Source organism: Myxocyprinus asiaticus, chromosome 10, assembly GCF_019703515.2.
Source record: "Myxocyprinus asiaticus isolate MX2 ecotype Aquarium Trade chromosome 10, UBuf_Myxa_2, whole genome shotgun sequence".
NCBI lineage: Eukaryota > Metazoa > Chordata > Actinopteri > Cypriniformes > Catostomidae > Myxocyprinus > Myxocyprinus asiaticus.
Genome location: NC_059353.1, coordinates 49,619,703 through 49,645,919, shown reverse-complemented (window position 1 = coordinate 49,645,919; position 26,217 = coordinate 49,619,703). Strand labels below are relative to the sequence as shown.

Sequence of the window (26,217 nt, the reverse complement as noted above, 5' to 3'; positions counted from 1 at the left end):
TGCCAGGGCGATGCTTATAGGCTGCTTGCTAGCCCAACTCAAAGGAGCCCACCCCCATGTCTCTACGATGTTTTGGTCCTGAGATACGGGTGTTGCTCTATGGTTACTAGGGTGATCCATCTGGTTGCTAGGCAGTTGCCAGGGCAATGCTTAAAGGCTGCTTGCTAGCCTGACTCAAAGGAGCCCATCCCCATGTCTCTACGATGTTCTGGTCCTGAGATATGGGTGTTGCTATATGGTTACTAGGGTGTTCCATCTGGTTGCTAGGCAGTTGCCAGGGTGATGCTTAAAGGCTGCTTGCTAGCCCAACTCAAAGGAGCCCACCCCCAAGTCTCTATGACATTCTGACCTAGAGAAGTAATCCCTGTGATCCTTTTCTCAATGTATGTCTATGGGATTTCTTTCGCCCGATCACTTATAAAAGTCATAGAAACCATCTCCTCAATAAGCCGGTCCATTTGACACCTCATTCATGTGTGTACAACAAATGGTGTGGGAAAGTTAGGTGCAGAAATTTTGTATGGAAGAAGTATTGGTTTAGGGTTTTTGCAAAATCCACTAGTTTTTACTAGTGCAAACATACTGTAATTACTGATATCAAGCATTTTAATTAATACAAATGTAATTATAGATATCTATATTTCACATACTGCACATGATGAAGTCAGTTCAGCTTGCCATATACTACACCAGATTTGGTAGGAAGTAAGTTTGTATTACATTGCATACAAAGTCATTATCATAAATATGCACTACTTGCCATATGTAGTGTTACTTTATATTAATAAGTACAATTTAAGTTTGCTTTATACCTTCTGATGTTAGAACCTTTTAATGTTTTAAGTATTTTCTGTTTGTTTTTATAGATTCAGTCTTGACTTATGATATCCTGTTCTCAAAAGTATCAGTAAGCAAGAGAGATAAGGTAAAGATTATGTGATATAAGAAGCGTTGTATGAACTGCAACACATCCTCTTTTTTAATGTTCTTCACAGAATTGCCTCGGCACACAGTAGCTGGTTACTTTACACCAAACTCAAATAACTTTACTCCTCAACTTTATTAGACCTTATCCAGAGCCAGTGACACTTCCAGACTTTAATAAGGTAATGTGCTTAGTTATACTTTAATTCTGCTGCAAGTTTGAACTTCTCACCATGAACAAGAAAGACGAGATTGATGCATGTATGGCGATTTGTTAAACAGAATAGATCTTGATGAATGTGAATAATCTGGAAAAGCTTTTCTGAGATATTGCATCATAAAACTGAGATTTTGCCCTTAAATCTTTGAGGTCATTTGCCATACAGAGATTATAATGATGTGGCAGATGTTGATGATTTTCCTCCTGACTGAATTCATTCCAATCTCTTCATATACATCAAACTTCACAGGTAAGATTTATATACAATACCTACATTTTTGTAAAATGATTTTTGCGTGGCTCGTTGTACACATTGAGGCAGATTCCTGGTGAAATGAACACTGGAGGTGCGACAACAATGAATTGTATTCACTTTCACACAAATTACGAATAAAACTGCAGATTATCAGCTATGAACATTTATTTTTCACCCTGTTCCTCACAAAATTCTATCTTATGACATCATTCTATAATTGGGGGTACATTTCATGTAAAAAAAAAGGATGTTTCCCTAGTGAGTTTGTCAACTATGTTAAGGACAAACCGCATGGCATTACAGACATTGATTAAACGCTACATTTCAAGTAACACACATAATTAAGGGTTCGTTTGTCTATCCGGCCATATGTGCAGTAATTATTTTAAAATAATGTTAAGAATTGTATGTTTTTGCAGATATTCATGTGACATTTTCAGCATGGTCACTAGTGACACAATTATTGTTTAAAAAAAAAAAAAAAAAAAAAATCATAAACGAGGGCACACACACCCTCAGTGTCCTCTGACACATACTGGCTTAAATGATGACAAACTGATCTATGGAAAAGAATTCATTATCATCAGCGGACATCAGCGGACACATTAGGGTCATGTCAACTGTGTTACCCTACACGGTAAGTTGACAGGTAACCAGGGTTGGGGAGTAACAGAATACATGTAACAGGATTACGTATTTAAAATACAAAATATAAGTAACTGTATTCCACTACAGTTACAGTTTAAATCATTGGTAATCAGAATACAGTTACATTCAAAAAGTATTTAGATTACTGAAGAGATTACTTTGCATCTTATTTTCATTTGTTTCATTTAATATTTAGTCCTTTCAGATGGAAAACATTTATACATATAAATGATGTGATCCAAAGTGCATTTGAACAGCGGTGAAACACTTTCTTATGATGTGTTACATTCATACGAGCAGACAGAGAAGTACGTCTGAAGTAAGTTTGGAGCAGAAGAAATAGAAATAAACCTTGTGTAAATTGTCAGCTTTACGCTAAGATAAAATGATATTTCTAGCCATTTTACATGCACATGTTACCAGATATGATCATAACGTTGGATCATAATTTCTTTTTTTTCTAGTAAGATCTTTGATATTAGGGCAAAAATCATATTCTTGATAATAATTTTTGTATTGTTTTCCTGTAAAAAAATCAGGGCGATCAGTTTGAATGATCTTGTTTTAGAAACAACACTGCATAAGATATTTATGTTTTTAACATGTGTATTGTGTCTTACTGTACTGACAGAGTTTTTATAGTCAAAACAAGTGAAAAAATCTACCAGTGCTGAAGAAGTAATCCAAAGTATTTAGATTACGTTACTGAGCTTGAGTAATCTAACGGAATACATTACAAATTACATTTTACAGCATGTATTCTGTAATCTGTAGTGGAATACATTTCAAAAGTAACCCTCACAACCCTGCAGGTGACATAGTTTACAATTGCCCCATTTTGACTTGTATTTCAATGGTAGGCCTTGTCTGGCCAACCACATGTCATTTTCTTGATAAGGTTAACCTCAAATTTTAACATATATTTTAGTTCATATAATAAAAATATTGCAAACCATAATACTCACTTCAAAAACACAAAAACTGTCAATTAAGAAAACATCATGACAGTTTCAAGCAAAAAGAAACATGGAGTGCACAAAATATTTCTGTGATATTACAATATGCTTTCCCTTAGTGGATAAAATGGGATTTTTCTGAAGAAAATGGTTAGAAAATATATAATTATCATCAATGTACCCAAAATTATAGAAACACTTGACTTGTGACTTGTTTTAATGTTTGCATTACATAATCAACAGATGCCCCACAAAATGAATTGCATTTTTCATCTCCTATTTGCTTTTTTGCTATCGGTTAGGTTTAGGTTTAAGGTTTAGGGTAGGGAGGTCAGTTTTGTTGATTTAAAACTCGATAGAATATTAACATTAAAAACCTCATCTATTCAGGAGAACATAAATCACTTTAAGTGCCACACAGTGGACATTTCACCTCGAAACTGCCGAAACTGCCTTGATACGTGCAATGAACCTTGTAATATTATTTAGCAGGAAATGTTGCAACAGTTATGTAATTTTCATGCCTGTAAAAGGAGCTTAAGATGATTTGCAGGAAAATGACATTAAAAGAACAAGTGGGGCACAAAAGTTTTAGTCATTTAAACCTGAAAATAAACAGATTTTGAGGATTCTGAAACATTGGAAACAAAGAAAAGTTGCGCTGTAAAATAATTAAGAAATATCTGATATTCTGCACAGCTTCTTGGTCACAAATCAAATTAAATCAAATTTGTCACATTAATCATGTGAACAGATGTTCAGATTTCAGATGCTCTTTGGAACATTCTCAAATCATGTTCAAACCAAAAAAATATTTAAATACATATACATTTAGCAATTCAACTTTTCACTCAAATTGTTAGCTGATAATATAATTTCTGTTTAAAATGTTTGTATTAAATTAGAAAAATGCTAAATTTAGCATTTTCACTAGTGGTCTCAGACTTTTAACCCCACTATATGTTAGTAGAGAAAAATAATTTCCTAAAAATATTCTTAAAAAGCATTTGCGCTTTGGCTGGTCTAAAACAGTTGTGTCTCTTTTTTAGTTTCATGTGAAAGATTTCAAGAAAAGAAAACTTTGAGAGTGAGAGCTGGTGAATCCTTGTATTTACCCTGTTCAAATCTTGACTGCTATGAAGCAACTGAAAATACTTCGTATATTTGGTACAAAAACCTCAGCAAAACATTGCAGTTTGAGCAAATCGGAACGGAGGAGAGCGAGCATGTGCATTACCATGAGTCTGTGCTGTACATCCTTAACTTAACTACGAACGACACAGGAAGTTACATCACACACTGGTGATTACACCTATGCCATTCACTTGTTTGTGCAAAAAATATAAAAAATGAAAATTCTGACATCTTCTACTCACTCTCATGTGGTTCCAAATCCATATGACTCTCTTTCGTTGAATACAAAAGGAGATGTTTTGAAGAATGTCAGAGCTGTTGTTTTCCGTACAATAAGAGTGGACATTGATTTTTACCGTCAAGCTCCAGAATAAGAACACAATAAAGAATAAAAACACAATAAAGCATAAAAAAATATAACAAGATGGCGCCGCTGATTTTTGTTACTTTTGTTTGTTTGTCATGTTTTTTGTCACTCTTTCCCGATCAGTTTCACCAGGGATGAACTGCTGAATATTTGGCAGAGCATACCTGATCATTTTTTTCCAATGTGTTTGATTATTCAGACGTTTTATTAGACATCTTAGATGGAGGTGCAGTGGTGTTCTACAAGTGCTCTAAGAGACACAAGCGATAGTATGCGAGCCGGCGCACTTGTGAAGCTTCGTCAATGCTGCTTTAGGACTCCGCTGCCAAGTATTCATCTGGCGGATGTCCGCTCCCTCACCAACAAAATGGATGAACCGCTTCTGCTCATTCAAACAAATAAGGACTTTTCTAACTCTGCTGCTCTGTGTTTCACGGAAACCTGGCAGAATGGAGGCATCCCGGATAGCGTGTTACATCTGCCGGGCTTCTAGCTGTTCAGAGCGGATCGTGTTGCGGAATCATCAGGGAAAGCGAGAGGCGGTGGAACATGCTTTTACATCAACAAAAGTTGGTGTACGGATGTAACAGCATTGAAGAAGATTTGCTGTCCTAATTTAGAAGTGCTCTTCATCAACTGTAAGCCCTACTCGCCGTGGGAGTTTTCCTTGTTTATTCTGGTGAGCGTGTACATCCCGCAACAAGCATGCATGAACGCAGCGTTGCAACAGCTGTCTAATCACATCACAGACACAGAGCAACACCCAGACTCTCTTATCATTATTCTTGGATATTTAAATAAAGCTAACCTCACACATGAACTGCCAAAATACAAACAACACATCACATGCCCCACCAGAGACAGAAATATACTGGACCACTGCTACACCACTGTAAAGAATGCATATTGCTCTATCCCTCGAGCAGCTTTGGGATTCTCTGATCACTGTCTGGATCTCCCGACCTACAAGCAGAAACTATAATCAGCTAAGCCTGTAGTAAAGTCTGTGAAGAGATGGACCAATGAAGCAGATCTGGAACTACAAGCCTGCTTTGACTGCACTGATTGGAGTGTTTTTGAAGCTACAGCCACAGATCTGGATGAGCTCACAGATGCTGTGACATCATATATCAGTTTCTGTGAGGATATGTGCATCCCTACTAGGACATTTTTATTATTCAATAACGATAAACCATGGTTTAAAGGAAAACTCAGACAGCTTCGTCATGCCAAAGAGGATGCTTACAGAAGAGGGGATAAAATATTGTACAACCAGGCCAGAAACACTCTGACTAAGGAAATCAGAGTGGCTAAAAGAAGCTACTCTGAAAAGCTGAAAAAACATTTTTCAGCCAACGATCCTGCATCTGTGTGGAAAGGCCTGAAAAGCATCACCAAGAACTAGACACCACCCCCTCGCTCTCTAGAGAATCAACAAATGGCTGAGGACCTGAATGTGTTTTACTGCAGGTTTGAAAAGTCAAGTCTCACACCCCTCCCTCGCTGTAATCTTCACTTCACTTCACACACATACTAACACCTCCTGGAACCCCCGTCCACCCACCTCCTGCTACTCAACCTGCACTTATGGTCTGTGAGGAGGATGTGTGCCAGGTCTTCCGGAAAAAACAAAAGACTAGGAAAGCTTCAGGCCTAGATGGTGTTTCACCTCCCTGTCTGAATGTCTGCACTGACCAACTGGCCCCTATCTGCACATATATTTTCAATAGATCACTGGAGCAGTGTGAAGTTCCCTGTTGCTTCAAATGCTCCTCCATCATTCCAGTCCCCAAAAAATCCAAAATCACAGGACTTAATGACTACAGACCTGTCACTCTCAAATCTGTGGTCATGAAGTCATTTATGAGACTGGCTTTGGCTTACCTGAAGGGCCTCACTGGATTCCTGCTAGACCCCTTTCAGTTTGCTTACTGAGCAAACAGGTCTGTGGATGATGCTGTCAACATGGGACTGCATTATATCCTGCAACAGCTCAATAGACCTGGGACTTCTGCAAGGATCCTATTTTTGGCCTTCAATACCATCATGCCTGATCTTCTCTCAACCAAACTGACCCAGCTCTCCGTGCCCAACCATATCTGTTGATGGATCACCAGCTTTCTGGCAGATAGGCAGATAAGTTTGATTCAGCCACCAAATCAGACAGAAGGAAACTACAACGGACAGTCAGGACTGCTGAGAGGATTATTTATTGCCCCCCTGCCCACCCTCCAAGACATAGACAACTCCAAAGTGAGGAAACGTGCAGGTAGAATCACTCTGGACTCAACAAACCCTGCCCACTCCCTCTTTGAACTGTTGCCCTCTGACCGGTTCTACAGGGCAATGAGTGCCAGGACATCTAGGCAAAAGAACAGTTTTTACACTCAGGCCATTTTCCACATGAACAATTAAACAGCCTTCAGGACTCCCCCATAGTGCAATAATGTAAATACAGTGGTGTGAAAAAGTGTTTGCCCCCTTCCTGATTTCTTATTTTTTTGCATGTTTGTCACACTTAAATGTTTCAGATCATCAAACAAGTTTAAATATTAGTCAAAGATAACACAAGTAAACACAAAATGCAGTTTTTAAATGAAGGTTGTTATTATTAAGGGAAAACAAAATCCAAACCTACATGGCCCTGTGTGAAAAAGTGATTGCCCCCTAAATCTAATAACTGGTTGGGCCACCCTTAGCAGCAACAACTGCAATCAAGCGTTTGCGATAACTTGCAATGAGTCTTTTACAGTGCCGTGGAGGAATTTTGGCCCACTCATCTTTGCAGAATTGTTGTGATTCAGCCACACTTGAGGGTTTTCGAGCATGAACTGCCTTTTTAAGGTCATGCCACAGCATCTCAATAGGATTCAGGTCAGGACTTTGACTAGGCCACTCCAAAGTCTTCATTTTGTTTTTCTTCAGCCATTCAGAGGTGGACTTGCTGGTGTGTTTTGGATCATTGTCCTGCTGCAGAACCCAAGTTCGCTTCAGCTTGAGGTCACGAACAGATGGCTGGACATTCTCCTTCAGGATTTTTTGGTAGACAGCAGAATTTATGGTTCCATTTATCACAGCAAGTCTTCCAGGTCCTGAAGCAACAAAACAGCCCCAGACCATGATGTTGTTTTGATGTATGATGTTCTTTTTCTGAAATGTGGTGTTACTTTTACGCCAGATGTAATGGGACACACACCTTCCAAAAAGTTCAACTTTTGTCTCGTCAGTCCACAGAGTATTTTCCCAAAAGTCTTGGGGATCATCAAGATGTTTTCTGGCAAAAATGAGACGAGCCTTAATGTTCTTTTTGCTCAGCAGTGGTTTTCGTCTTGGAACTCTGCCATGCAGGCCATTTTTGCCCAGTCTCTTTCTTATGGTGGAGTCATGAACACTGACCTTGACTGAGGCAAGTGAGGCCTGCAGTTCTTTGGATGTTGTTGCGGGGACTTTTGTGACCTCTTGGATGAGTCATCGCTGCGCTCTTGGGGTAATTTTGGTCGGCCCGCCACTCCTGGGAAGGTTCACCACTGTTCCATGTTTTCACCATTTGTGGATAATGGCTCTCACTGTGGTTCTCTGGAGTCCCAAAGCTTTAGAAATGGCTTTATAACCTTTTCCAGACTTGATAGATCTCAATTACTTTCTGTCTCATTTGTTCCTGAGTTTCTTTGGATCTCGGCATGATGTCTAACTTTTGAAGATCTTTTGGTCTACTTCACTTTGTCAGGCAGGTCCTATTTAAGTGATTTCTTGATTGAGAACAGGTGTGGCAGTAATCAGGCTTGGGTGTGGCTAGAGAAATTGAACTCAGGTGTGATAAACCACAGTTAAGTTATGTTTTAACAGGTGGGGCAAACACTTTTTCACACAGGGCCATGTAGGTTTGGATTTTGTTTTCCCTTAATAATAACAACCTTCATTTAAAAACTGCATTTTGTGTTTACTTGTGTTATCTTTGACTAATATTTAAACTTTTAATGATTTGATGATCTGAAACATTTAAGTGTGACAAATATGCAAAAAAATAAGAAATCAGGAAGGGGGCATACACTTTTTCAAACCACTGTAAATATCTCATGTACAAATGTAAATTCACATATTTAATTCAATAACTGTACATACCCCTACCTTGCACATACATTACCATTTGCACATGTACTTACGCCATTCTATGTTATATGTCCTATTATTTGTATGTCTATTTATACTCTTACCTTGTTTTATATTCTGTGTCTCACTGTAATGTTCTGTGTGCACTTGCTTGTTTCTCCTATCACCCAAAAAAATTCCTTGTGTACGTGAGAACACTTGGCAATAAAGCTCATTCTGATTCTGATTCTAAAAGTAGTCCATATGATGTGTGTGCTATATGCCAAGTCTTCTGAAGTCATGCGATAGTTTTGTGTGAGGAACAGACCAAAACTTAAAGGGATAGTTCACCCCAAAATGATTTTAGTTCAACCTGTGTTGTTATAACCCTATATGACTTGCTTTCTTCATATGCTTTCATAACAATCATGAGTCTCGTAGAATAATTTATTAGACTTCTGAATTATACTTTTGTGTTCTTTTGAAGCTTGAAGAGGTGGTCACCATAAACTACCATTGTATGACATCACTGAGAACAACATGTTTTCACAATTTCTCCTTCTGTGTTATGAAAAAGACAGAAAGTCATATAGGGTTATAACAACAAAGGGGTGAATAAACAATTACTGAATTTTCATTTGTGGGTGAACTATCTCTTTAAATTGTTATTCACTGATAATCTTCACTTCCAGTTGCTGAAACTGGATTATTGAGTTGAAGTAAGAACCGTATCAGTACAATTCATTAACAAATCATTCAGACTGATTCATTTGAACAGAAGAAAGTCATGTGGATTTGGAATGGCATGAGGGTGAGTGAGTGATGACAGAATTGTCATGTGTCAAGTGTTAATGCATACTTTAACAGTGTTTTACTGTATGTTGCCTCTCTGTAGGTGGTATTCAAATAACAGTTGTGATGAATATGAAATTGACATTGTGGTTTATGAAGAATTCAACACAAATCTGTTATACAGTCCAATGTCAGAGATAAAAGTAGCTGGAATTTACTGCCCAGTGTGTGATAAACAGGAGGGTACCTTCACCTGGTATAAGGTATGCTTAGGATAACTGTTATGTATTTGTTATATCTAACAGATGTAGATGCACATGCATGTATGCATTGTGTCCAAAAGGCGTCTAATGAAAATGCTTTTTGCATTTGAAAATTTGTTTAGCATTTTTCGCATTTTTTACGGAAGCAATATTAGTGTTAACGTGATTTTAGTGAGATAAAATTTGCTTACAGTGTGTTGAGTCGTCATGACAACAAAGTTGTAATATTGAATATAACTTTACACAGATAAGGTAAGCGATTTTATCTAACTAAAATCACGTTAACACTTATAATGTTTACATCTGTTTACATTGTTTTCAAAAAAGCTTTCTGAATGTCCCCACATCTGTTATTGATCAAACAGATAGCTTGGTACGGTGGATGACCCAACGTACACCATTGGTTGAGTAACGTTGTTGGGCGGGCCTAAGCAGGTGTCTCAAAACAAACAGAGGAATTTTAATAGCGCCACAGAGACACAGTGTTTTTAATTTAACTATGAATGGCTTACTTATAGTTGTTTCTGCATATTAAGCTGGGATAGAGGAAAGTATTTTAACACTGATTTTTTAACACAAAAAGTTACATACTCCAGCTTTAATAATTAATTAGTTAAAAATAAACTGAAGATTAAATGAAAAAAATCCCAGATTTTCAACATGATCTAAAAAAAATTCAGACCCCACTTTGTTTGTGTATATCAATTCTGATCTAAATTATTGTCCTGAACCAAAACTGATCATACACTAATTTGTATTTTATTTTATTTTTTTTTTTGAGAATTTCACTCTTATTCCAAACCAAGAGTCAGGGCGGATTTTACGCATTCGTAATGCTTCAAAAGACAGCGCTGGAATTTACACCTGTGTTTGTACCTGGGAGCATCATGGCAGAATGTACAACACTTCTGGATCTCGTGAACTGTTGATCAGAGGTAGATTCTTCAGTCGCCCCTATTAAGGAACAATATTTGTCCAATATTACCAAAATACACTTCATATAATGTACACATTCAACAACACCAGACTCTGAGACAGTAAAGATATCTGACAGCTACAGGTCACTACGGTGTCTGCTACTAAACCACTGGATAGACTTAGAAAAAAATGTATGAAATATCAAATGTTAGATGACAGCTAAACCAACAAAATAATTTTTGTTCCTACATTTTAAATATTTGGGGCATTTTTGTCACTTTTAGGTTAATTTCTGACCTTAGGTAGAAGTCTGATCTTTCTCATGATATTCTCCTCTGGTTTATAGATCAGCCTCCCAGCAATCCTACAATCATTCTTCTTCCTGTCAATTCCACTATGATCGCTGATCTGAGTGAGTAAACACAAACAAATATACTAAACAGGTATTCGTTCATCAGTAATGGAATCATAAACACTTTTCAGGACACAAATGGGCCAGGAATCTGTTAAACAGATATCATCATGCTGCTACCGTATTCAGTGGCAAGAAAAAGTATGTGAACCCTTTGGAATTAGCTGGTTATAGTGTAGACAAACACACACAATGTGCTTAAGCCAGTAACACACAAACAGTTATAATCTTTCATGTATTTATTGAACACATCCCATTAAACATTATTGCTGTGGAAAAAGTAAGTGAACCCTTGTATTTAATTACTTGTAGATTCTCCTTTGGCAGCAATAACCTCAATAAGCTGTGGATTAGACCTGCACAACGTTCAGAAGGAATTTTGGACCATTCTTCCTTACAAAACTGCTTCAGCTCAGACATATTGTTAGGATGTCTGGTGTGAACGGCACTCTTGAGGTCATTCCACAGCATTGCTATTGGGTTAAGGTCTGGGCTCTGACTGGGACACTCCAAAAGGTGGATTTTCTTTTTTTGAAGCAATTCTGTAGTGGATTTACTTCAGCATTTAGGGTTATTGTCCTGCTGCATCACCCAACCTCTACTGAGCTTCAGCTGGCGCACAGCCACCCTGACATTATCCTGTAGGATATGTTGATAAACTTGGGAATTCATTTTTTCCCTCGATGATGGCAAGCGGTCCAGGCTCCAAAGCAGCAAAGCAGCCCCAAATCACGATGCTCCCTCCACCGTACTTCACCGTTGGCATGATGTTTTCGTGTTGGTATGCGGTGCCCTTTTTATGCCATACATAGTGCTGCGTGTTCTTCCCAAACAATTCAACCTTAGTTTCATCAGTCCACAAAACATTTTCCCAGTAGCGTTGTGGAGTGTCAAGGTGGTCATTGGCAAACTTCAGGCCTGCAGCAATGTTTTTGTTGGAAAGCAGCGACTTCCTTCATGGTGTCCTGCCATGGACACCATGCCTGTTTAATGTTTTCTGTATAGTAGACTCATGAACAGAGATGTTAACCAGTTCCAATGATTCCTTCAAGTCACTCTAGGGTTCTTTTTTACTTCATTGAGCATTCTGTGGTGTGCCCTTTGAGTCTTCTTGGCTGGACAGCCACTTCTAGGGAGAGTAGCCACAGTACTAAATCATCTCCATTTATAGACAGTTTGTCTATCTGTGGATAGTTAAAGATCTAAGCTCTTCGATAACTTTGTAACCCTTTCCAGCTTTATGCAGAGCAACCATTCTTGATTGTAGGTCTTCTGTGATCTCTTTTTTGAGAGGCATGGTCCACATCAGCAGATGCTTCTTGTGAATAGCAAACTCAAAATGTTTAAGTGCTTTTTATGAGTAAAAGTAGCTCTAACCCACACCTCCAATCTAATTTCATCAACTGAATTCCAGGTTTGCCAACTCTTGATGTCTTTAGCCTATGAGGTTCACTTACTTTTTCCACAGCAATGGAAAACTAATTCCAAAGGGTTCACATCCTTTTTTTTTGCCACTGTATTTTTCAGTCCTAATGTCAAATCTGAACACACTTCTTGTTTGCCAGATACAGAAATAGTCCTCTTGTGTTCTGTGCGCTTTGGAATCAATGTCAGAGGTCAGTGTAAAGTTGAGTGGGAAAGAAATAGGACCCAGCTGATTGGTGTGGATGGATATAAGCAGGAATTCAGGTAAATAACACCAGATGTAGTGTAGAACATTGAGATCTTTAAACAATTTAACCATAGAAATATTCTTTATGCAAGTATGCAGATGCGAGTACTTGGGCAACACCTTGCCATTGTGTGTTGGCAAATTGCATTGCAAAATGTTGTCCTTACTTATCTAAAGAGGTCTCTGAGATCCACACAGAACAGCAAATGGTATTATTAAGATAATCTCACTGATCCTACATTGTTTTCTTCTCCAGAGAGGTAGATGGGGTCTCTCAGTCAGTTTTGACCATCAGTAAAGTTTCACAGGTGGATCTTCAATCTGAGTTTCACTGCAGAGTCGAAGATGCTTTTAAAGTGCGTTATGTGTCAGTAACTCTGAAGAGTCGAGGTGAGATCTTACAAGAGTACAAACACAAACCTCTTAGTAATTCCTCTATAGAAAAAACTATTCACCAATGAGATCTCTTTAATATCTCAAATCTCTCTCCTAGACAGCAATGCAGAGCAAATAGAGACCTTTCCAGGCCTGGAAATGTAATGGAAAATAGCAATATCTTTGAAAAGTCATAAAGATTTATATTTTGCTATAGTGAACATAAATTTTTCTAATATTCTTAGCTCTTAAATATTTCATTAGCTATAAATTGCTGATTTGAGTGCTATAAAATGATAAAAAAAAATATATATATTTATATATATATATATTATTGATCCATTTATTATGAAGAACTGAAGAAAAGAAAAACAGAAAAAACATGCAAATTCATTGGTCAAAAAGTGTAATCACACTGACTCTCTTATGTCAAAAATGTGTTTCTATTTGTCTTTCTTTGTAAAAGTTTTTATGAAAGTCATCTGAGGCTATAGGCTAAAAGTCTATATTTAAATGAAGCTTAACTTAAATCTGCTGAGCTATGAATGAGCAACCAATCAGCAATAACATTTTTGTCTGGGTTACTTTGTAAGTCTGCTGTGCCATCCAATTTTAAATCAGGCCAACATATATTAAAAATATCAAATATATATTAATTAAAGCTGCATTGCACTTAAAAAAATATTTTAGCCTATTTTTAATATTTACGCATTCCAATTTAATAAAATTTCATCAAATTGAATTGTGGAACGTCTAACCAAAATAAATTTATAAAACTTTAAATATTTTAACAAAAATCTATAATGCTTGGATATGTTTTCTGGTAGGGTAGTTAAAGCTTATATTGGTTGTCATGCTTTAATGAATCAAATATTACTCAAGGGATATTGTGTTAACGAGGCTGTATCCAGCTTCTTATTTGCCAGTTTTTATTGATGCTATCTGTTCCCCTTTATTCTTGTATTGCGTTTACCATTCCTGAAGTGTTAAACAGGTGTTCCAGTGAATTAACTGTTTGTGTGTCGCTGTTTATTTCTCCTTTCTTTTACCCCAGTCGCAAAAAATTCACAAGCCTCACTCGCCCTTGTGGAGTGGGACATGGTCATGTGTCTGTCACTGGGGGAGAGAGGAAGCGGTAAGGGCCATCACCTGGTGACTAATGATACGTAACACATGTGTCTCGTTACAGTGACGACGGAGATGGGCTTGAAAAGATTGCTGAGAACGCGAGTAAGGGAGATAGAGTCCCAGTCACACAGACCTGCCAGATCGTGAAGCTAAATGCTGCAAAGCTGTTAACCTTAATCATTTATAAGTTCATGTTGTCTCTTATGACTAAAGCTAAAGTAAAAGACTGTTTGTTAAACTGTGAAAAAACATTAAAGCTTGATTTACCTGGACTGCCATCCTGCTTCCCACTTCCTTATTGTTGAGTCTTCTACACTGGTGCCGAAACCCGGGAATAAGGAAGGAGACTGGTCGCCATGGACACCTCACCTCTAGACGAAGTCATCCATGCCCTGACCAGCATCCAGGAGTCCCATCACCATGCCCTCCTCGTGCAAGAACAGCGCCTCCAGGAGCTCCTCCAAGGATCGGCAGGCCTTGCGGAGCTGGTTAGCTCAGGGCGGTTCCTCCACCACGGCCCCAGAAGCAGTGACGAAGCCACAGCTGTTGCTCCAAAAGATGGGCCCCCAGGACGAGCCGGAGGCATACCTGAGTTTCTTTGAGCAGTCGCCACCGCCTCCGGCTGGCCGTGAACCCAATGGGCCCTCCACATGCTGCCGCTGCTTTCCGGGGATGCTCAGCTCGCGGTGCAGCAACTACCATCTGAGGACCACCTGGACTACATCAAGCTGAAGACTGCTGTACTGCAATGGGTTGGCCCGAGCCCCGAACAACACCATCAGCGATTCCGCTTCCTCACTTTGAGCGATGCCAGCCGCCCATTCGCGTTTTCCCAACAGCTCCGTGATGCCTGCCGTAGCTGGATGCTGGCCAAGGAAGGGCATGGCGTGGAGGATTTTATCGACCAGATGGTGCTGGAACAGCTAACCATTCGCCTGCCCTGAGGAACAGCAGAATGTGTCCAGTGCCATCGCCCCACGTCGGTGGATGACACCATCCAGCTGGCCGCAGCCTACATAGCAACCTACCCTGAAGCTGGCGAGCCGCAGTCCAGATCTCTCTCTCTCTCTTGCTTCTCCTCCACATCCTCTTTCCCCTCCCTCTCCTTCATTTCACCCTATACCCGCTTCTCGGAAACGGGGAGTGGTGCCACCCAAACCAGCGCCCCGCCTTCGCGGGCTGCACGATGTGCCGGTCCCTTCCCCTACCCTTCTCCGTCATCCTTCCCAGGTTGATGTCTCCACCGCCATGGGTGCAGCTGGGAAGCCTGGGCCGGACTGGTGGGAAGCCGAGTCAGTCCAAGACCGCCGACCGGTAATGGAGGTGGAGATGTGGATTCGGGTCCCTGCCACACCACAGTCTGCCCCCGGTCGAGCAGGGACGTACAGGATACCGGAAAAAATTAAGGGACGTACATACAAAGCCCTAGTTGATTCTGGCTGTAATCAAACCTCAATCCACCAAGGCTTGGTTCATGACGGAGCTTTGGGTACAAAACACAAGGTGATGGTGAGGTGTGTGCATGGGAATGTTCACAAACACCTGTTAGTGACTACCGTTATTCAATTTCATGGACTAAAGCATAGAGTGGAGGCCATGGTTAATTCACACCTCACCCATCCACTGATTCTGGGAACCAATTGGCAGGGGTTTAAATGATTATTAAAAGCCTGGGAGTGTCCGCTCAGTGTCAAAATGATGTAGGAGGGGAATCCTCCAGCATTCCTGCCCTCAGGGAATTCCTGGAGGGGGACTTCCCTCGGGAGCATTTGCGTGACGAAACCCTTAGGCATGCCTTTGACCAAGTGAGAGTAACCGATGACCAGCTGCTCCAGCCCGATGTCGCCCTCACATATCCGTATTATTGAATTAGGGACCGGTTGTATCGAGTGATGCAGGACACTCAAACCCATGAAAATACAACCCAGTTGTTAGTCCCGAGGAGTCATCAGGAACACTTTTCCAGGCGGCTCACCACAAACCTATGGCAGTTCACTCAGGGCAAGAAAGAACACTACACTGTTTGATGGCCCACTTTTATTGGCCGGGCATTCACGGGGATGTACGCAGATGGTGTGTGGCATGCCGTGAATGTCAGCTGGTGAATCCACCGGCCACCCCAAGAGCGCAATTGTACCCATTACCGTTAATCGAGGCCCCCTTCGAAAGAATTGGTATGGACCTCGTCGGGCCATTAGAACGGTCAGCACATGGATATCGGTTTGTATTAGTGCTGGTGGATTATGCAACGTGATATCTGGAAGCAGTGCCTTTATGCAACATCTCAGCACACAGTGTTGTGGAGGCACTCTTCAAAATTATCTCCCGGGTGGGGATTAGGAAAGAAATCCTCACCGACCAAGGCACAATGTTTATGTCACGAACACTACGCAAACTTTATAAATTGCTGGGGATTAAATCGATTCGCAACAGAGTTCATTACTCACAAACTGACGGGCTGGTGGAACGGTTTAATCACACCCTAAAAAACATGATTCGTAAGTTCGGACACGAGGATGCTAGAAATTGGGACAAATGGCTGGATCCCCTATTATTTGCATTCAGGGAGTTCCTGCAAGCCTCCACGGGGTTTTCCCCCTTCGAGCGCCTGTATGGATGCCGGCCCTGGGGGGTGCTTGACGTTATACGGGAGGAGTGGGAGGAAGGACCTTCCCAGAGCAAAAATAAAATTCAGTACATCCTTGATCTTTGAGCAAAGCTACACACACTGGGTCAGTTGGCACAACAGAATTTGCTCCAAGCTCAAGAGACACAAAGCCGGCTCTATAATAGGGATGCCCAGCTACGGGAATTTGTACCGGGAGACAAAGTACTTGTATTACTCCCCACATCAAGCTCGAAATTACTCGCCAAGTGGCAAGGACCCTTTGAGGTTACACGGCGAGTCGGGATCCTCAATTATGAAGTTAAACGAACGGATAGAGGCGGGACACATCAAATTCACCACCTCAACCTCCTTAAATTATGGAGAGAGGCAGTCTCCATGTCCATAGTGACAGTAGTTCCAGAGAGGGCGGAGCTCAGGCCAGAGGTGAAGTTCAAAGCCGATCCATTCACCCCGTTCCCTTGTGGAGACCACCTCTCACCGTCCCAGCTCACGGAGGTGGCCAGGTTGCAAAAAGAGTTTGCAGACGTGTTCTCTCCTCTCCCCGGTCGGACTAACCTCATGCAGCACCATATCGAGACCCCATCGGGAGTGGTTGTGCGTAGTCGGCCATACCACATACCCGAGCACAAGTAAAAGGTAATTCGTGACGAATTAGAGGCAGTGCTCTAAATGGGGGTAATAGAAGAATCGCACAGCGATTGGGTGAGCCTGGTTGTTCTTGTATCTAAGAGTGATGGGTCAGTCCGGTTCTTTGTTGATTACTGGAAAGTCAATGCTGTGTCTAAATTTGACGCGTACCCAATGCCCCGAATTGACGAACTGCTCAATCGGTTGGGTGCGGCTCAATTTTATTAGACACTGGATCTAATTAAAGGATATTGGCAGATCCCCTTAACCCCATTATCCCGAGAAAAAACTGCCTTTTCCACACCGTTCAGATTACACCAATTTGTCACTCTTCCGTTCGGTTTGTTTGGGGCTCCCACCACATTCCAGCGCCTCATAGATAAGATCCTCTGGCTACACGCTGCATATGCCTCTGCCTACCTGGATGACATTATCATACACAGTAATGATTGGCAGAGGCATATTCAGCATCTAAGAGCCGTGCTGAGGTTGCTGAGATGGGCGGGACTCACGGCAAACCTGAAAAAGTGCACAATTGGGCGGGTGGAAGTATGGCATCTGGGCTTCCACTTGGGTCATGGGCAGGTATGACCCCAAATTGATAAAACTGCAGTGATAGTGGCCTGCCCATGTTCCAAGTCCATAAAGGAGGTGAGACAGTTTATGGGGTTGGCTGGCTATTACAAAAGGTTTGTGCCTAATTTTTCTGATGTCACCAGACCCTTGACTGATCTCACTAAAAAGGGGGTGCCAGATCCGTTCCAGTGGACGGGGCGTGCCAACAGGCTTTCACGAGAGTGAAATCTGCACTCTGTGGCAGCCGCTCCTACACGCTCCTAACTTCTCTCTCCCCTTACAGACAGATGCATTAGAGAGGGGGTTGGGGGCCGTGCTCTCACAAGAGTATAGCACTATTGAAAAAGAGTGTCTTGTCATCAAGTGGGCGGTCCTAACCCTCCGCTATTACCTGTTGGGGCGTGCCTTCATCCTCCACTTGGATCACGCCCTGCTTCAGTGGCTCCACCGTATGAAGGATGCCAATGCGTGGATCACTCGTTGGTACCTGGCACTTCAGCCCATCAAATTCAAGGCGGTCCACAGGCCAGGGCCGCAGATGCTTGTGGCTGATTTCCTCTCCAGGAATGGTGGTGGGGTGGGAGGTTAGCAGGCTGGACGTTGCAAGGGCCTGAGTCGGGCGGTGGGGGTATGTGAAGCGGGATGTGGTCATGTGTCTGTCACTTTGGGAGAGAGGAAGCGGTAAGGGCCATCACCTGGTGACTAATGATACGTAACACGTGTCTCGTTACAGTGACGACGGAGATGGGCTTGAAAAGGCCGCCGAGAATGCCAGTAAGGGAGAGAGAGTCCCAGTCACACAGACCTGCCAGATCGTTAAGCTAAACGCTGCAAAGCTGTTAACCTTAATTATTTATGAGTTTATGTTTTCTCTTATGACTAAAGCTAAAGTAGATACCTTGTTGTTAAGCTGAAGAGTAAATGCACTGCTGTGAAGCTGAAAAGCCAAAGACTGTTTGTTAGACTGTGAAAAACCATTAAAGCTCTATTTACCTGGACTGCCACCCCACTTCCTGCTTCCTTATAGTTGAATCTTCTACAGCCCTTCTAGCAGATAGTCTGTTTAAACAGATTGGACAATTTAAAACTACATCTAAAAGCCACTATACAGTAGGTACAAGGTACTAAGAGGTAGTTCCCCATTAATGAAACATTAAATTAAAAAGATGTTTTTAAACATGTACAGATTTCATAGAACAGCAATGTATATAATAATTTGTTTAGCCTGTAACAATCTCTTTATTAGAACTTTACTGTCAAAGAAATTATTAGGGAAACTGTTTATTATTGTAATTATATTGCATACTTCTGCATATTATTTTGATGTTAAATTTGATTTCATCCCCATCATTATTGAATAATCTTTTTGTTTTTAGTTTACAGTTTAATTGTGTGCATGCCATTTTAATCTTATAGTTAACCTGCCGGCTTTATCCACCAAGGCTGTGTATTTTAATAGAAAAATAAATAAAGGTCTACTATTTTACTTCTATCAGACATATTATACATTTCACCTCTTAAATTTGGGGTATTTTGTCTGTTGTACAATACAAACTTTAATGTGTAGTGGATAATACACTTCGATAATCATGTAAATAAGAGTGTTTTTTATCTTCCTCAAAGCAAGTCATATCTTGGTTATAAATGTTTGATTTAATAACATTATATAAATCTGAAAATAGCACATTATGACCAGCTCAGCAGGTGAATATATCTAAATGATCACAGGCAATGTCCAGGCAACCTCAAACTATGAGATTTATCTGTGCAGAAGAGCAGTGCCGAAACAAAATTTATGTAAAAAACAAAGCGTTGTTCCTCCGCAAGTCACTTTTTTTCTTTTCTTTTTTTTGGTTTCAACCATAGACATTGAAAGAGAGCCCGAAAGATCAGCAGTGCAGCTTTAATTTATTTTAAATCACAATAAAATGTGTCAATTCAAGGCTTGATGTGTTATTCTAATTTTATTTATGTTTGTATGTTTATCAGATGAAGCATCAGTTCTTTTGGTGGTTTTGCCATGCATCTCTATGTTTCTTCTTCTGCTGGTTAGTGAAATGGTGAAGTGGTTTGCTGTGGATCTGCTGCTGTTTTTGAGGGGAATTTTCACCAAGCTGAACAGAAAAGAGGGTGAAGCACATTATGCGCCTACTCTAGCTTTTACTATATCTTCTGTTTATTTACACTCCATAGACCACACATGTATAAAACCCTTTCAAGGATTAGTTCACCCAAAAAGGATATTCTGTCACTATTTACTCTCCCTCATGTCATTCCCAACCCTTTCCCATGAAACACAAAAGGAAAATTTCTAAAGAATCTTCATGCAGCTCTTTCCTGTACAACAGTTACATATTGTAAAATATATAATGCATGACATTAACCCGATAAGCTTGGCGAGAAAAATAAATAATTGTCAAACGATTAATAATTACAGTTTTGACCAACACAAAATAGGTATTGTTTGAAAGCTTAGAAGCTCTACTTTAAAATGCATGTAGGCATTATGACCAAAGTGTTCCGTTTTGATAATTTAAAAAACAAATTGCACTGTACATATTATTGCAATCAGTAAAAACAGCCATGTGTCATATGTTTTTGGAAAGCTTTCAAAGAGCAACATACCACCAGCCTATTTGTTTTACTCACAAACAAAAATATAGCGAATAATAGATAAGTATATGTCTTTGACATTATGACATTATGCTTCATGTAAACAGGTGATGCTTATATGCTGCGTTTTCACTTATGACTTCACAAAAAATAAACAGAACATAAAATATCGCATACCATTAGAGGAGGTGATTATCTTTCTATTAACACAAACATTTTCTCACTTACAGTTGATATGATAGAGAACAAAACAAAATCAGTTTTTTGGAGCCACCTTATTTACACCCAGAATTATATAATATCAAATCATAAAAAATAAGAACAAACGTAAATGTTTGTGATTTTATATACGTTTCTTAGGCTGAGAGATCATAATCTATATCATTAAACATTTTGAAAAGCTTTCTTTACAATGATACCAAACACTTGAGCCTTTAATTTTGGGTATGCCACTAAAACTAAAAATATGTGATGAAAAAAAAAAAAAAAAAAAAGTATTTCACTGTATATGTGCAAATGTATAATGTGTGACAAAAATAAAGGCTTCTTCTTCTTCTTCTTCTTCTAAACTGGAAATCTTTAAAAACACCCTCAGAGCTTAAAGGGTTAACACTTGTGAGTTAAGAAAAAAATACATAAATGTGTCAGATGAAGTGTTAAATTGATGTTTACTGTGTCCGTTTGACAGATGGTAAAGTATATGATGCGTATGTGATTTACCAGAGAAACAGCTTGGATGAGATGACAGCTAAAACTCTAAGTGACTTTGTCAATGGAGCTCTTCCGACTGTACTGGAGAGATATTACGGCTTTAAACTGTACATTCATGGCAGAGATGACCTACCAGGAGAAGGTATGTTTGCTGAACCTTTACATATAAATGTAAAATAACATAAATCCATTATTTTATGTGTTAAGAGTGTATTCTTAAAGTCTAGATATTAAAGGTACTTGAAGAGATAGGCGGCATGACCAAAATATAACACAGAGTAATAATTTGTATTTATTGTTTTAATATAATAATATAAAATGTAATTATATATTACATTTATGTATTTCTATATCAAATATAGAGTAAGGTGTGTTATATATATATACACACAGTGCATTCAGAAAGTGCTCAGACCCCTTTATTTTTTCACATTTTTCACACAGATTTTTGGTAACTTTTCAAATGTATTAAAAAGAAAAAACTGAAATATCACATTGACATAAGTATTCAGACTCTTAACTCAGTACTTAGTTAAAGCACCTTTGGCAGTGATTACAGCCTCAAGTCTTTTTGGGTATGATGCGACAAGCTTTGCACTCCTGGATTTGGAGATTTTCTGCCATTCTTCTCTGCAGATCCTCTCAAGCTCTGTCAGGTTGGATGGGGACTGTCGGTGGACAGACATTTTCAGGTCTCTCCAGAGATGTTCGATTGGGTTCAGTCCGGACTCTGGCTGGGCCACTCAAGGACATTCACAGAATTGTTCCTAAGCCACTCTTGCGTTGTCTTGGCTGTGTGCTTAGGGTCAGTGTCCTGTTGGAAGGTGAACTTTCGGCCCAGTCTGAGGTCCTGAGCGCTCTGGACCAGGTTTTCATTAAGGATATCTCTGTATTTTGCTGCGTTCAGCTTTCCTTCAACCCTGATTAGTCCCCCAGTCCCTGCCGCTGAAAACACCCCCACAGCATGATGCTACCACCACCATGCTTCACAGTTGGGATGGTACTGCGCAGATGATGAGTGGTGCCTGGTTTCCTCCAGACATGACACTTGGAATTGAGGCCAAACAGTTCAATCTTCATTTCATCAAACCAGAGAATCTTGTTTCTCACAGTCTGAGAGTACTTTAGGTGCTTTTTTACAAATTCCAACCGGGCTTTCAGATGTCTTACACTGATAACCCATAAAGCCCAGATCGGTGGAGTGTTGCAGTGATAGTTGTCCTTCTGCAAGTTTCTCCCATCACACATGATCTCTGGAGCTCAACCAGAGTGACCATCGGGTTCTTGGTCACCTCTCTTACCAAGGCCCTTCTCCCACGATTGCTCAGTTTCAATGGGCTGCCAGCTCTAGGAAGAGTCCTGGTTGTTCCAGACTTGTTCCATTTAACAATTATGGAGGCAACTGTGATCTTGGGAACCTTCAATGCAGCCGAAATGTTTTTGTAGCCTTCCCTAGATCTGTGCCTCGACACAATCCTGTCTCTGAGCTCTGCAGGCAGTTCCTTTGACCTCATGGCTTGGGTTTTGCTCTGATACACATTTTCATCTGTGAGACCTTATATAGACAGGTGTGTGCCTTTCCAAATCATATCCAATCAATTGAATATGCCACAGGTGGACTCCAGTCAAAATGTAGAAACATCTCAAAGATGATTCAGAGAAATGGGATGCACCTGAGCTAAATTTCAAGTGTCATAGCAATGGGTCTGAATACTTATGTCAATGTGATATTTCAGTTTTTTCTTTTTAATAAATTTGCAAAGTTAGCAAAAATCTGGTTTTTGCTCTGTCATTATGGGGAATGGAGTGTAGATTGATGTGAAAAAAATAATTTAAAGCATTTTAGCACAAGGCTGCAACATAACAAAATGTAAAGAAATGAAGGGGTCTGAATACTTTCTGAATGCACTATATATTTATATATATATATATATATATATGTATTAGAGGGGCTTTGGGCAACGTCTGGGAGGACAGCTAAACAATATTAAACTAGATCATCAAACCATCATAGGTTGGTTTAATCTGCCAAGATTTGGTCCTGATCTCTACAAATGTGTGAAACTCACGGTCATCTTTTCCAGACAGTATAAATCTGATTGAAACGAAGATACAGCTCAGCCGAAGACTTATCTTCATTTTAACACCAGGAACAAGTGTTGATCAAAGCGGCATTTCTCCTGAAGCATATGATCTGCAAGTGGGCCTTCATCAGGCTCTCGTACAAGGAGATACGGGTGTAATTTTGATCCAGCTGGGAGAAACACAGGACTACACACATCTGCCTCTTGGTTTACAACATCTTCTTCATAAGAATTCTCCCTTAATGTGGAGAGAAGAGCAATTGTCGCCAAACTCAAGATTTTGGAAACAGGTGCGGTATAGGATGCCCGTTCCATCATCGTGTCAGAGAAACAGAAAAATAAATAACAAGACAGTGCACAGCATCATTTGAAAATCAGGTTTACCAATCGACCCTTTCAGATGAATTTTATAGAAATAATACAAAATCATGATAAAACGCTGTTGCCGGGGGCACTTATAGTCTAAAACGCAAGTTACTCTGAGAGGTTATTTTTCCCAGTATTGAAATCTTTAAATAAATCTTGAGAAGTGCATACTGTGGAATGGATTAAACTATGTGTCAGCCTTTATTCCCAAATGAACATCATCAGTAGGGTTACAAACATAGAAGAGGAAAATATTTCTTTATTGCCACTATGCCATGTGAGATTTAAGTAAACCAGCTTTATGTGCATTTGGAAAAAAAGTCTCATCATTACTAATTAAATGCCAAAATCTGAGATGCATTCATTTAGCTTTTTGGCCTACTGATATCCTAATGTGTCACAAATCAAACAATAACAGGAGAATTGTGACTGTATATAAATATTTCAAGATAAACAGACTAATCTAATTTTCTTCTCTCTTTGATTGATTTTATTACTATTTTATGTGTATTTATGCATTTTCCTTTCTTATCTTTTCCTCTTCTTTTTTTATTTTTCAAACCTATTTTTATTTTTAATCTGTTTTATTCTATGTATGTGAACATCTGTTAAGCACTTTGTTAACACTGTTTTAAAAGGTGATATAAATAAAGCTTTACTTACTCACAGTTCATCTTTTCAGTGCATTGTATTTTACACTATATGTTAACCCTTTAAGCTTGGATGGGCCTGCCCCACGAGAAAAAAAAATAACTGTCAAAATATTAATAACTACATTCTTGACCAACACAAAAAAGGTATCTTTGATAGATCAGAAGCTCTACTTTCCAATGCATGTAGGCATTATGACCAAAAATGAACAAGAGAGTTGAAATTTGCAGACAAATCAGAAGTGTTCCGTTTTGATCATTTATAAAAAATAAATTAAAAATAGCTCTGTACATATTTTTGCAATCAGTAAAAACATCAAACTGATGAAACAGCCATGTGTCATATGTTGTTGGAACTTATACAAACCTTTAGTCATTGTTATTTTTGTATGTGTAATTAGTTCTTATGTACAATTATTGTGTTTTATTTGTTTGGAGAGGATTTTGGACACTTGGGGAAATTTTTTTGTGCACAAGGACAATTTTTTTTTTAATGCTATAACTTTTCTCCGTTACAGTTGACATGATAGGGAAGAAAACAAAAGCAGTTGTTTGGAGCCACCTTATTTACACCCAGAGATATATAATGTCAAATAAGAAAAATAAGAAAAAAAAGGATACTTTTGGCTCAAACTTTTCTGTGATTTTTCATTAGTTTCATCAGACATCAAGGATGTAACCGCAGATCCCAACTTCCGGTGTGAGAATGCTGTGCACGTTTGGCTGCCACTTCACATTTGGACTATATATATATTTTTTTGCCATGTTTGTTTCCATTTGTTTTTCTTTTCATTTCTGGATCTATAACACGTTTGGAATTGGATTCTATGCCTCTCTTTCTGCTCACCGGAGAAAAACAGCATTCACCTGCTGTTGGAGACCGGATAGCTCACACTCCATTTCACGGGTATGTTGCGAGCCCTCTCTTTGTCTGTCATGCACCTCTCTGGGCATGGGTATTGAGTGAATCTCCACTCTCTTTATCACCTGTGTCAACAGTTCTTTGACCGGTTGGGTTGCTTTCCTCTCAATCAACTGTTAGGTGTAGACTAGGCAGGGCTCTGGCTAACGCGATATCGTTGATTGTGGCTGCTGTAGCTGGCATCTCATGACTGTTTTTGCTCTATATCTCGCATGTGAACATGTCTTGGATTTCATCTATTAAAGTGTTTTTTATCTTCCTCACTCTCGTCCTTGGCATAAATGCCACGGAAATCCAACTACTGACATCACGACTTAGAGTCTTAAACTGCAATCCACGTTTAGACTCTGAGACATATGAACTCTGTCATGAACTCTGAATCCTCCGGTGGCAGCGGTATATCATCGCTCACCACGGAATCTCCAGTCTGTCTATAGCTCATCTCCCACAGCAATTCCATCTATCTGGACAAGAAGACGGTGTGGCAAGGTGCTCAAACTCAATTTCACTGAGGCATTTAACTAAAGATGATCACTGCTCCACATCAAAACACTTCGGATTTGTTCGTCAGGATTTGGCACTATTGAACTGTCGCTCTATAATGGACAAAGCGTCAATTCTCAATGAACTCATCACTGATACAAAACTGGACATGCTACTGCTAACTGAAACCTGGTAAATACCTAATGACTTTCTACAACTGAATTTGCTTAATCCACAAGGATACAAATATTTGTCTAAACCCCGACCTCACGGAAAAGGGGGCGGACTAGCTGTTGTTTAACGAGATGGCATGAGAGAGGTTTTGACTGAATTTCATAATGTCACATCTTTTGAATATCTGGCTCTCAAGATTGTTGGTGAAACTCCTCTCATTGTGTTAAA

The 26,217-nt window shown here is 39.7% G+C and overlaps 1 protein-coding gene across 6 annotated transcripts; it reads left to right on the top strand.

The window, feature by feature from the left end:
- Positions 1-981: 981 nt before the first annotated feature.
- Positions 982-24,419, top strand: LOC127446920 (interleukin-1 receptor-like 1). Of its 6 annotated transcripts, none has more exons than XM_051708244.1 (12): positions 982-1,106; positions 1,295-1,394; positions 4,054-4,306; positions 9,490-9,649; positions 10,431-10,584; positions 10,914-10,979; positions 12,545-12,668; positions 12,908-13,041; positions 14,081-14,161; positions 19,976-20,116; positions 21,288-21,452; positions 23,395-24,419. In XM_051708244.1, the coding sequence occupies exons 2-12, from the start codon at positions 1,319-1,321 to the stop codon at positions 23,763-23,765; spliced, it is 1,725 nt and encodes a 574-aa protein (XP_051564204.1). In that variant the 5' UTR covers positions 982-1,106; positions 1,295-1,318; the 3' UTR covers positions 23,766-24,419. The 6 variants fall into 6 exon arrangements, with proteins under 6 accessions (XP_051564204.1, XP_051564205.1, XP_051564203.1 ...); XM_051708245.1 differs by having other exon boundaries at positions 986-1,106; positions 1,311-1,394; positions 12,551-12,668; XM_051708243.1 differs by having other exon boundaries at positions 986-1,106; positions 1,311-1,394.
- The last annotated feature ends 1,798 nt before the right edge of the window (positions 24,420-26,217 follow it).

Bases quoted from the DNA above. Each gene is read 5' to 3' on its own strand.
- LOC127446920 (XM_051708244.1), top strand. From the start codon at position 1,319: ATGATGTGGCAGATGTTGATGATTTTCCTCCTGACTGAATTCATTCCA. The intron at 9,650-10,430 runs GTATGCTTAGGA...TTTTTTTTTGAG, and splicing joins GTACCTTCACCTGGTATAAG to AATTTCACTCTTATTCCAAA. The intron at 14,162-19,975 runs GTAAGGGCCATC...TATGTTTATCAG, and splicing joins ACTGGGGGAGAGAGGAAGCG to ATGAAGCATCAGTTCTTTTG.